This window comes from Nyctibius grandis, chromosome 10 (genome assembly GCF_013368605.1).
Source record: "Nyctibius grandis isolate bNycGra1 chromosome 10, bNycGra1.pri, whole genome shotgun sequence".
Lineage (NCBI taxonomy): Eukaryota > Metazoa > Chordata > Aves > Nyctibiiformes > Nyctibiidae > Nyctibius > Nyctibius grandis.
Window position 1 is genome coordinate 25,237,493 of NC_090667.1, and position 11,328 is coordinate 25,248,820.

The window sequence follows — 11,328 nt, forward strand, 5'->3', positions numbered from 1 at the left end:
TGGCAGGGGGGGGACACAGCTGCCCCCCCATCTCCACTCCTGCCCTGCGGCTGTGGGTTCGCACTGGCTGCGGGCTGCAGCCCTGGGGCGTCAGAGCTGCCCCAAAACGAGCTGCTGCGTTCCCGGCAGGGCTCGTGCTGCCAGGATCTGCCCTCGCCCTGGCCCCGCTGCGCACACAAGCCCCAGAGGAACCGGTTTGGGCCCTCTGTGCAGAGCGGCCCCCCCGGGCCCGTGGGGAGGGCGGGAAGGGAAGGGCAGGCAGGGAGGTCCCCAGCTCCTGGGGACACGTGCTCCCTGCCGCTGCGGGGGGGGGGTTCAGTGCTTCCTGCATACCCGCTCCCCACCAAGCAGACCTGCTGGCATGGGGCTGGGGGGGTGTATGGGGCCCTTGCCTCTGTCGCCAGATCAGAGCTGGCTCTGACCGCAGCCCGGGAGGGGAGCCATAGCCCCCGCTGCCTGCCTGCACTGCTCAGGGAGCGGGCAGCAGCACGGGCCCTCCGCTCTTTCAAATCTGCACTTGAGACACCACCACCATGGAGGAGCTCAGCTCTGCAGATGTAATCAAGACCATGATGGCGCCATCTAATAGTTTCCACCTCCTTCCTGCTGAGGCTGATGAGCAAGACGCTTTGCTGATGTGCTAGGAGGGCAGCTCCGTGCACCCACCCTTCCCCCTGGGGCCAGTGGAGCAGCCATAGCTGGGGCAGCGCGCAGGCTCTAAGGAGGGCATGCACCCAGAGCTGCTCGTCGCCCAGCTGCGATGGCAAACTGTGCCTTGGAAGTGCTGATGGTGCTTCTCAACCATCTTGTCACATGCCAGCCAAGGGGGCAAGGCTGAACTGGCAAGCCTGGGTCTGCCAGTCGCTCTGTGCCCACAGCCAGGGTCTGTCCTATGCCCTCTGGTCCACCCAAAACCACCTGCCTGGCGTTGCCAAACCCACCCCCAGGGCCCCTCGCTGCCCTGTGGCCCCCAGGGACAGCCTGGGCCTCGCAGCTGGGCTGTGCCGTGCCCGCGGCTCAGCTGCACTCACTGCCCCGGGCAGCCCATCTCCCCCGCAGCAGCGGCGGCAGCCTGGGCCTGCCCAGTGCCGGCACAGCCCCTGGCGCTCCCACTTCCACTCGGCTGCCTGTGGTTTCGGTTCTGGGTCCCTCCAGCACCCGGGGACAGGCAGGAGCAGCCCTGAGGGGGCTGGGGAGCAGTGTCCCCTCCTCTGCGGGCTGGAGCAGCCCTCCGTCCCCAATCCAGGGGTGTGGGGGGAGCCCCAGCAGCCTCTGCCGGGCCCTGCCGGTGATTGCCCCCTCGGCCTCTCCTCAGGGTGCCACCGACGGCCCTGCTGTGGCCACGCCGTGCTGGGGGGAGACTGTGCGGGGGCCTGTGAGGGGCTGGGGCCCCCGTAGAGGCCTTTGCGGAGGTTGGCAGTGCCTGAGCACGCACTGCCGCCGGCCCCGGGCCCCGCACACTCCCTCCCGGCCCGCCGGGCCCCACCGCCCCGCCACACCCAGCATGGCGGCCCTCGCTGCCCGCCACACCCAGCATGGCGGCCCCGCCCCAAGATGGCCGCCCTGCCCCTCCGACCCGCCCACACCCAAGATGGCCGCCCGGGAGCGCCGCGCGCCGCGCCCAACATGGCGGCCGCCTGCAGCCTGCGAGAGGCGGGGCGGGCGAGCGGGCCGGTGATGTCACTTCCGGGCGGAAGCGGCGGCCGGGCTGCCATGGAGACGGGCGAGGGCCGGCCGGGGGTGGCGGCGACGCTGCGGGCGCTGAACGGGGCGCTGGGGCGGCCCGCCGGGCTCTGGGTGAAGGAGAGCGGCGCCCGCAACCTGCGGCACCGGGACTTCCTGGCGCCGCGGGCCGCGCTGAGCGCCGCCTTCCCCGAGGGGCAGGTAGGCCGCGGGCGGGGCGGGTAGGCCTTGGGGTCGGGGCCTGCGCGGAGGGGGCGGAGCCTGGGGCGGGGCCCGCGCCGGGCCACGTGCAGGCAGGGGAACTGACGCCTTGTCGCCCGGCAGGTGCCTGATGACGTCATGGCGGGCGTGACGTCACTGTGCGGCCCGGGGGTGCTGGCGGTGCGGGGCTGCCAGGCCACACCGGCGGGGCTGGCGGTGCAGCTGCGACGGCCCGAGGCTTTCGGGCGGCTGCTGGGCCCCGCAGCCGGGCCGGCTCCCCCCGCGGCGGCGGCGCGGGGCGGGTGCGTGGTGCTGCACTGCCCGGCCCTGAGCGGCCCCCAGGCCCTGCGGCCCCGCCACCTCCGGCCCCTGCTGCTCACCGACCACCTGGCCCAGCTGCTGCGCGCACAGGGGTGAGTGCCTCGCCCCCCGCCCGGACACCCCGCCGCCCAGCCCCGCGCTGCCAGCTCCCGCATCTCCCTCTCTCGCAGGGTTGGTGTCCACCTGGTCCCTGTCCTGGCCGAGGAGGGGAGCCGGGAGGTCCTGCGGCAGCTCCGCGTCGACTGGCCCTCCGGCTCCGGCGGCTTGGCCCTCCCTGACGCCGTCTCGGCCTTGAAGCGAGCGCTGGGCCAGTCGCCCTGTGCCGCAGCCTGTGAGCTGGGCACAGCCGCGCTGCCTGAGGATGTCATCTGTAAAGTGCACCTGAGGAGCTTCGTGGAGCGGCAGGGCTTGGTGGGCTACGACCCCAATCTGGACATCCTTCTCGGTGAGCCTCACGTGTACAGCAGCTCTAGTGTGACAGCGGGGGAGCGAATGGCTGCAAACAGGCCTGTTTCCTTTATTTTCCGGTTGTTTTTACAGAAAGTAAGGAGGTTTTAGATCCAAATTTCCTTTTCCTCTTACTCCCCTTCAGTATGATTTGAGCCAGAAATGCAGACAGCCTGGGGCAGGATGGTGGGGGGTGGTGGTGAACCCCCGTGTCCTGCTCTGAGTGTCCTTCCTTCTTCCAGTGACGGAGGGGAAGCTGCGGGCCCTGGCTGAGCTGCAGCAAGCCGTTCTGCAGTGCATGGTGAGTAACCCTGCGGCCCTGCCTGCCTCTCGCTTTCCAGACGTCCTTCCCTTCTGTCACACGATGGCATTTGAGCTCCCTGCTGTGCTCTGCTGCAGGCTGGAGGCCAAGGCAGCTGCTGCAGCATCGTGCATGTGGTGAGCTGTGAGGAGGAATTCCAGCAGCAGCAGCTGGATCTGCTCTGGAGGATGTTGGATCCAGGAGCCCACACGGCTTTGCAGGTGAGGAACCTCCCACCCTCCTCACTGTGTGCCCCAGCATCCCTGCGCTCAGCCAGCCTCCTTCAATGCCTGCAGCGAATGCTGAGGCCCAGCCTTGCCCCCTCTGAGGCTTCCCTCTCCCTTGGCAGCCCCCCCGCGCTCTGGTCCAGGCGGTGGAGCAGCCTCTCTCCCCGTGGGATTTCAGCACTAAAGGAGGGGCAGGAGAGGACTGCGGGGACGCAGCTAGAACAGGGCTGGTTTTGTCCCAGTTCTCCTGCACTGCGTTTCAGTAGAGCTTCTGAGTCTTTGACCCCAGCCCTGGTCTCTCCTCTCTCTTTCAGAAACACCTTGTCTGTGGGCCAGTGAAGGTGACAAACCCCTCATCGCCCATGGGGGCAGACCAGTACTTCCAGTAAGTTGGTGTGTAGCGAGGCGCCCGCAGCGATGCTCGTCTGCCAAGGCTCCCTGCGCTCTGCCCAGCCCCGGGGGCACCCAGGCAGCCACGCTGCAGCGCTGAGCGAGCTGATGGCGCACAGAGTTCTGTGCATTCCCTCCATTCTGCTCTTCCGTGGCCTCAGGGCTGTTTTGAGAGGAAGGAGGAGAGGCAGCGGCAGGAGCTGGGCACGGTGGCAGCGCAGGGTGGTGTCTCCCTGCCTTCACCCATTAGCAGACAGCCCTGGGAGGGGTGGGGGGTGGCCCTTTCTGAGCCAAAAGGCACAGCTTGTACCAGCGCAGCGGCTTCCTTGTGGACCTCTCCAGGCAGCGGCAGAAGGGGCTGGCCGCAGCGTGGCTGTCCCTGCCCAGCTCCTGGAGGTTTTGTACCGCTTTTGCTTGGCTGGGTTGCTGCTGCAGCTGGGATGCCCCGAGCAGCCCGAAGGCTCAGGGAGCCCTGGGGAGCCAGCTCAGCCCAGGGGTGGTGGCTGTGAGTGTCCGTGTTTCCTCCCAGGCTCCGAAAGCGCCAGATGTACGAAGCCTCCGTGATGAAGTACGGGGACCTTGCGCAAGGTGAGGGTTTGCTCTGCTGCTCCATCCCCATCTCCATGGCTCCCAGGAACCTCCCCCCTCGCCGCTGTGCCTGCAGCCAGCGGGGCTCTCCCCTGCATCCTGCTCCTTCCCTCCGTGATGGAGCCAGGTGCTGACCTTGCTTGGGGGGAGGCATCTAAACTGCCATGTGGGTCACGGGCACAGAACAGCACCTGCGGGTGGGGGCCAGGGCTGGGGCAGTGTGGTGGTCCCCAGCTTCCACTGGAGCCCCCTGGCCCCAGGGCTGGGTTCTGCCTGGGCACTGGGGTGACAGTACATGGGAATGGAGCAAGCTGTGCGTGATGCCACCTGCATTCTCCACAGATGAGGCCTGGACTGAGGTGATTGATACCCTCACGGTGGCTGCCATCAGGTTTGAGATGCTGAGCACTGCTCACCGGAGCCAGGTAGGACAGCGGTCTGCGCAGAGCCGGGGCAGGCAAGCTGTGGGAGTAGTGGAGCCGCTCTGTGCTGAGCAGCCCAGACTGCAGCTTCCCCCTGCCCTCAGATCACCCTGGACCTGGAGGACAGCAGCATCTCCACAAAGGGAACCAAGAGCGGTGCCTTCGTGATGTACAACTGTGCCCGGCTGGCCACGCTCTTCGACACCTACCAGCGGGCTGTGGAGCGGGGTGAGCACCAGCCCCGCGACCCTCCTTTAACAAACAGCCACTCCTGGGCTCTTCCTCACACCTGGAGCCACAGGGGCTTCTCTGGGCACAACAACAGTCTCCCACCTCCTTTCCAGGTACCTACCCACCTCTGCCACCAGCATCAGAACTGAACTTCTCCTGCCTGCGGGAAGAGGCGAGTGCTGAGAAGGGGAACGCGGGGACCTGTGTGCCCTCAGCTCCCGTGATGGATGCTGCTGGCCCAGGAGTATCCGTCCCCCTCCGACACAACTAATCCTTACACAGGGTGAATGGCTCCTGCTCTTCAACTATCTCCTGCCCTTCCCTGAAGTCCTAGAGCAGGCAGCACAGCTGCCTGCACCCACCAAGGGGATCCGTATCACAGCCAACACAGAGACAGTAAGTGCCACGTGCCATAGCACCCATGGGTGCTGCTCCAACAGTCCCAGCCCAGGGCAAGGCCCACATGCCAGCAGGGTGCTGCCCAACAGCGAGCGACGCAAGGGCAGTGCCAAGGGAGGAGACCACTTGGGGTGGGGAAGGGCCCAAGATGGGCTGGACCCCACCGTGCCAGCAGCAGCTCTTTGTCTCGCAGGTGTGCAAGTTCCTGATCCAGCTCAGCATGGATTTCAGCTCCTACTACAACCGGATCCACATCCTGGGGGTGAGTTGGATGTCCCGGGCCTGCAGGCTGGCGGCCCTGCAGCCCTTCCCGGGGCTGGACTGCAGCTGTGGGGCAGCTGTGGGGGCAGGGGGCTCCGGGGCGCCAGCAGTGTGCTGCACCCCACACCAGCCCCTCAAGGATGCGTACACCGGGCGCAGAGGCAGCAGTGCCTCTAGGGCCAGCCTGTCGAGGGGCACTATGGCCACCAGCCCCACATCGGTGCCTTTCTCCCCGCAGGAGCCGTTCCCTCACCTCTTCGACCAGATGTTTGCCCGCCTCCAACTGCTGGGAGCAGTGAGGGATGTGTTCCACAGCGCGCTGGCCACGCTGCACCTCCCTCCTCTCAGCCAGATCTGAGCCACCACTGAAGAGCCGTGCCATGGTGTGACAGGCACCAGGACACCGCACCACGCTGGGAAGGACAGGGCACGTCATCCCTGGCAGGGCAAGGGGCTGCCCCACCATCAGGCAGGGAGTCAGGGCGTGCTTCAGCCCCACACAGGAGCTTCCCCACCCACTGCCCGCGCAGTTGGGGGGTTTGGTTACTGCACCCCGCGGCTGTGCCTGGAGTGGGAGACGGGCCCACGCCAGCAGAAGGGAGGACAGTGGGGACCAGTCACCACAAAGCCAGGCACCAACCTCGCCTTCCTCAAAGCCGTTTATTGAAGGTTGCTTCCTGCTGGCAGGGAGCTCCTGAGGCTCAAGGCTCCTGGCAGGCCCCAGATACCGGGGTCCAATACACTTTTTGCTGGACAAATGCGCCTGTGTGTGTGTGTGTCTGACCCCAACAGCACACCTTGCCCCACACGGGGCTGGGGCCACATGCAGATCTTTGTCTTTCCCTGTACTCTGACGGCGCTGGGTCCTGCTGCTGCGCAGGAACAACCCCTCAGCGTGAGGCAGCACTGAAGGGCTGCTCTGGGCAGGGGTGGGTGGCCAGGCCCAGGCTGGCACAGCACGTGTGCTGCAGGGGATCAGTGTCCCCACTTGTTTCAGCACAGTCCCCAGCACTGCAGGGTCAGGGCTGTCACACGGGGCCCTGTCCCAGGGAGCACGAGGCTGCAGCACCTGACCAGTCTTGGCCTCCTGCTGCCCTCAAGCTCCCAGGGCTGGGTGCAGGGCTCAGCACCCTCCCGAGCAGGTTCCTCTCTGGGACCAGGGCTGGAAAGCCTGGACATGGGTCCCTGACACCTCAGGGAGGAGGAACTTCTCCTGGGCAGGGTGGGCTGACGACTCCACTCCTTTATTGCCCGGGGAGCCACAGGCTTGTCCAGGAGGTGTTATATCTGCCTTCTCCCCTGAGACCACCAGCCTTAAGCACCCCAGATGTGTCTGTGCTGTCCTCAAAGGAGCCGAGCACACCCATCCCCTCAAGAGGGGACACATCAGCACGCAGGCTGGGACAGGGGCTGTGGTGACAGGCAGACCACACAGGCAGGGTGTCCCCCCCAGGCAGGGGGTGTGCCACACGCCTGCCCCGTTACTGGGGAGCCTCCAGCGGAGGGGGCTCGGGGGGGGCCGTGCCGTGCAGCATCTCCAGGCCCTGCCCGCAGAGCACGCAGCAGTACCGCAGCCCCCCCCCGGCCTCCACCAGCTCCCAGCAGTCCAGCTCGGCCAGGTCGGGCACGTGGAAGAAGGTGGTGCTGAGCTCGTGCAGCCCGGCCGGGCCCCGGCGCCACAGTGTCAGGCGCTGGTCCACCGAGGCGGAGAGCAGCAGGTCCGGCCGCAGCACGCGGATCCCCGTCACGTGGGCAGCGTGGGCGCAGGGCCTGGCCACCCGCTCCAGGATGCGCAGGCAGGTCCCTGCCGCCGCCTCGCCCCCGCCCAGGGCCACCTCCAGCAGGCAGACGCTGATGGAGCCGTCGTCGCTGCCGCTGGCCACCAGGTACCGTCCCTCCGGCGTCTCGCGGATGTGGAGGCTGTTCACACCACAGCTGTGGGCTACGATGGTGAGCAGCGGGGCGTCCAGGGCTGGGAAAACAGGCTGGGTCAGGAGAGCGACACTCACCTTGGCCCGAGGGAGCAGAGGAGCCACCAGCACGGCCCCCTCGGGAGGGAGAGAAGAGCAGAGCTGCCGGCAGCTGCACCCACCCAGGGGCCGCATCTGTCCCTCTGCCCGGTGCAGGGCGTCCGTTGCGTCTGTGATGGGGCCGGTGATGTCCCAGAAGGCGACGCTGCCGTCGGTGGCTGCGCTGCACAGGAGGTGCCTCCTAGAATGGAGGTGTTGGGGGAGCCTCCGTCCGCAGCCCTGCGACAGGCAGCCCCGAGGGTCCCCACCAAGATCCGGGGAAGCGGCAGAACAGGATCGGTATTTCCTTTCCCTCCGCCCGCTGAGCTGCCGGCTGCCATCCCTGTGAGGACAAACGCTTCTCCCCAGAGCCCCGCCGGTCACAGCACTGCTCAGGGCTCACCTCTCCCCTCCCGCCCGCGCGTGCAGGAACGCCTCCACCTTCAGCACACAGCGCTCGTGGTGAAATGACTCCGCCACCAGCACCAGCTTCCGAGCAGCCTCCAGCAGCCCAAAGACCCTGCGTGGGAGCAGAGGGCAGTTGGCCATAGAAGAAGGGGGTTCCCAGCGCCGCTGTCCCTACTTTCCACCATGTGCCCTATCCTGCTCCTGGCCGGCCACGTCCACAACACCGGCCTCCCCCACGGAGCCTGCTCTGCTCCCAGCCCCAGCTCTGTTCTCCCTGCCAAGCCCCACAACAGCTCCTCACCGAACTGATCCATCGCTGCAAGCAGCAGCCAGGAACTTCCAGGATGTCAGCAGCTGCTCGGAGCTGGTCCCGGGCACGACTGAGAGGGACATATACCTGCAGCAAACACACGATGCTCACCAACACCTTGGTGACACCCGCAGCCACGGGGAGGCGGGTGGCCCAGCAGGGCAGGCTGAGCCCAGAGCAGGACGCAGCTCTGAGCACTCAGAAGAGACAGGAGGGAAGACCGAGCCTTTCCCTAAGCCCAAAAGCCCCTTAAGGCCCAGCCGTTGGGCACAGGACACCAGGGACGCGTGCCTAAAGCCAAGGCAGCTCCTTCTGCCTCAGCCAAGCCCACAGCCACGCAGAGCGCGTGTGCCAGCAGAGGCCAGTGTGGTTCCCAGCGCCCTCCTGGACCGCAGTCACTGCTAACCCTGCCTTGGCAGTCCCCGAGCATCACCTTGTCTCCGGGTCCATCTTGATGAGCTTGTGCCTGTTCTTCTTCCGCTCCCAGTGCTCGTCCAGCTGGTGGGAGGCCACGTGGATGACCTGGCAGGTCACGGCGCTCTCGGAGGCTGGGTCCCTGGCACACAGCAGCCGGTAGCACTCGATCCGTGCCCGGCCGCCCGCAGAGAAGAGCAGGGTGGACAAGCCCTCGTCACCAGGTCCCACGGGGCCGGCCAGCGCCAGCGCCCTCACGCTGGAGTTGTGGTCGCTGAGCCGGGCGAGGGGCACAGCCGCCCGGGAGCGCTCGCTGAGCGCCAGGACGCAGACCGTGGTGTCCTCGCTGCCGGTGACAAAGATGTTAATGGCGGCGTGGCCGGGCACCTCCATGGCCCCCAGGTGCCGCACGCAGGTGATCTCCCGGCCGTGCAGGGACGCCAGGAGCACCTGCTGCTCGCAGGGCTTGGCCTCGCAGTGGTACAGCATCACGTCCCCGCACTTGACGAAGGCGAAGGCCTCGGGGCTGCTGCAGTAGCTCCAGGAGCGGTGCCCCCCGCCGCAGGGGATGCAGTGGAGGTTGTCGCCGGTCCTGGTGCTCCGCACCACGAAGTTGTCAGCGTGAAAGCCCAGCACGAGCAGGTCCCCATCTGGGGTGAAGCGCAGCTCCTCGATCCACTGCAGCCCTTTGCGGGGCCTGTGCTTGCACAGCACCTCCAGGCGCTGGCCCTGCAGGCCGAGCTGGCGGTAGCAGCCGTCCCGACCGGTGCTGTAAATGTAGCCCCCATGGCAGGTCACCGAGGTAACCCCCGTCTTCCCGTGGAGCCCGAAGAGTACAGACAGCGGGGCCTCAAGGGGACGAGCCCCTTTGTGTGACAAGCAGGAGAGCTCCGTCTCGCTGCCGGAGTCCTCGCTGACCGAGTTGGTGTCGCCATTGGTGCTGCTGGTGCTTTCCACAACCTGCCCCGGGGACTCGCTGCAAGGGAAGAGGAGGAGGGAGCCCCGGCGGTCCCCGCAGAGCAGGAGCCCCCCCTGGGGCAGGAAGGCCGCGCAGGTGTGCCAGCGCTGCTTGCAGGGGGGCAGCAGGTAGCGTCCCATGAGCCGCGCCCAGGGTGCCCTCCCGGGGCAGTGGGTGACGTCCAGCCAGAGCATCTCCCCGTCGGGCCCGGAGGCCAGGAGGGCGGCGGTGTCGGGGGGCAGCCCGGGGCGGGGGACCCAGCCCAGCCCGCGCACAGCCCCCTCGAACGGCTGCAGCTCGGCGGCGGCCCCGGGGCAGCCCAAGGCGAAAAGGAGGAGGCGCCCGTCGCCGCCAGCCAGGGCACAGAGCGCCTCGTCCCCGCCGGGCAGGGGGGCGGCCGCCAGCACCCCTCGGGGCCCGCCGGCGGCGGGGGGCAGCACCGGCACCCACCGCCCCGCCGCCGCCTCGTACACTGCCAGCCCGCCCGCCTCGCCCAGCGCCAGCACCCGCCGCGGCCCCACCAGCAGCACAGCCCGCGGCCGCACCGGGGCTCCCAGCGCCGCCGCCGGGGCCGGGGCCGCCCGCCGGGGCCGCCAGAGCCGGACGCCGCCGTCGTCGCCGCCCGTGGCGATGCAGCCGCCGGCGGGGCGCAGGGCCAGGGCGCGCAGGGCCCCGCGGTGCCCCCGCCGCTCCCGCCGCACGCCTCCGCCGCCGTCCCACTCCAGGCAGGCGCCGTCCTCCCCGGCGCTCACCGGGCCCGGTCCCCGCAGGGCCACGGCGGCCACCCGCGCTCTGTGCCCGTAGCACACCAGCAGGCAGGAGCCCGCCTCGTCGCTGCCGCCCAGCTCGCCCACGGCCCAGAGCCGCACGCTGCGGTCCTCGGAGGCGGAGGCGAGCAGCCCCCGCGGCGCCGCGTAGCAGAGTGCCAGCACGGCGCCCTGGTGCCCGAGCAGCCGCCGCCGCGGGGCCGCCGCCGCCGCCGCCCGCCACACCACCACGGCCCCCGCCGCCGTGCCGGCCGCCAGCGCCAGCCGGGCCCAGCCCGTGCCCGCCAGCGCGGCGCAGCGCAGCGCCCCGGCCCCGCCGCAGCTCGCCCGCTGCAGCCAGCGCCCGCCGCCCCGCCACTCGTACAGCGCCACGGTCCCGCCGCCCAACGCCAGTGCCAGCCGCCCGCCCGCCGCCCACCGCGCCTCCCACACCCGCGCCCCTACCTCCCGCGCCGCCCCGCCGCCGCACGCCGCCAGCCGCGCCCCCTCGCCCGGCCCGCCGCGCCGCACCGCCAGCACCGCCAGCCAGCGCCCGCCGAAGGCCGCCACGCGCACCGCCGCCCCGCCGGCGGGGCCGGGCTCGGCCCGCAACCCCTGCACGGTGGCCTCACGCAGCACGCTCCGCCGCCCCGCCGCCGCCGCCGGCCCGCCGCCGCTCAGCCGGAACGCCGCCACCTCCGGACCCGTGCCTGCGGGACACCGCGTCAGCCGCTGCCGCCGGCCCCGCCGCCCGCCCCGCTCCCGGTGCCGGTACCGCGCTCACCCGCCAACAGCACGTCCCCCGCGAACTCCAGCGCCGTCACCGGCGCCACCAGCGCCACCGACTCCATCTTGGCAGCGCCACCGCCCCGCCCGCCGCTCATTGGCCGGGCCCCGCGCGCCGCCGCTGCTCCCGCCGCTCATTGGCCAGGCGCCGCCGCCCCGCCCCGCGCACGCGGAGGCGCTGCCCGTCTCTCCACGCTTTATTGGCGCGCCACGCGGCCCCGCCGCG

General features: G+C 69.5%; 2 protein-coding genes across 2 annotated transcripts; one reads left to right on the forward strand and one right to left on the reverse strand.

The window, feature by feature from the left end:
* The first annotated feature begins 1,539 nt into the window (after positions 1–1,539).
* On the forward strand, positions 1,540–6,229 carry DALRD3 (DALR anticodon binding domain containing 3). The gene is made up of 13 exons (XM_068409480.1): positions 1,540–1,884; positions 2,008–2,297; positions 2,376–2,650; positions 2,895–2,953; positions 3,052–3,174; positions 3,495–3,565; positions 4,100–4,158; positions 4,501–4,583; positions 4,685–4,808; positions 4,925–4,983; positions 5,094–5,207; positions 5,404–5,472; positions 5,710–6,229. The coding sequence occupies exons 1-13, from the start codon at positions 1,555–1,557 to the stop codon at positions 5,827–5,829; spliced, it is 1,776 nt and encodes a 591-aa protein (XP_068265581.1). The 5' UTR covers positions 1,540–1,554; the 3' UTR covers positions 5,830–6,229.
* On the reverse strand, positions 6,147–11,172 carry WDR6 (WD repeat domain 6). The gene is made up of 6 exons (XM_068409479.1): positions 11,101–11,172; positions 8,632–11,026; positions 8,190–8,285; positions 7,884–8,000; positions 7,564–7,682; positions 6,147–7,443 (listed from the first exon to the last, which is right to left on the reverse strand). The coding sequence occupies exons 1-6, from the start codon at positions 11,165–11,167 to the stop codon at positions 6,953–6,955; spliced, it is 3,285 nt and encodes a 1,094-aa protein (XP_068265580.1). The 5' UTR covers positions 11,168–11,172; the 3' UTR covers positions 6,147–6,952.
* Between the last annotated feature and the right edge of the window lie 156 nt (positions 11,173–11,328).

What these genes read in the sequence shown, in the direction of transcription:
- WDR6 (XM_068409479.1), bottom strand. Translation starts at nt 11,167, where the DNA reads ATGGAGTCGGTGGCGCTGGTGGCGCCGGTGACGGCGCTGGAGTTCGCG. An exon ending in AAGATGGACCCGGAGACAAG is followed by an intron (nt 8,286 to 8,631) that starts GTGATGCTCGGG and finishes TGTTTGCTGCAG; the next exon opens with GTATATGTCCCTCTCAGTCG. An exon ending in GCGCGGGCGGGAGGGGAGAG is followed by an intron (nt 7,683 to 7,883) that starts GTGAGCCCTGAG and finishes CCTCCATTCTAG; the next exon opens with GAGGCACCTCCTGTGCAGCG.
- DALRD3 (XM_068409480.1), top strand. Translation starts at nt 1,555, where the DNA reads ATGGCCGCCCTGCCCCTCCGACCCGCCCACACCCAAGATGGCCGCCCG. An exon ending in CAATCTGGACATCCTTCTCG is followed by an intron (nt 2,651 to 2,894) that starts GTGAGCCTCACG and finishes TCCTTCTTCCAG; the next exon opens with TGACGGAGGGGAAGCTGCGG. An exon ending in GGGGCAGACCAGTACTTCCA is followed by an intron (nt 3,566 to 4,099) that starts GTAAGTTGGTGT and finishes GTTTCCTCCCAG; the next exon opens with GCTCCGAAAGCGCCAGATGT.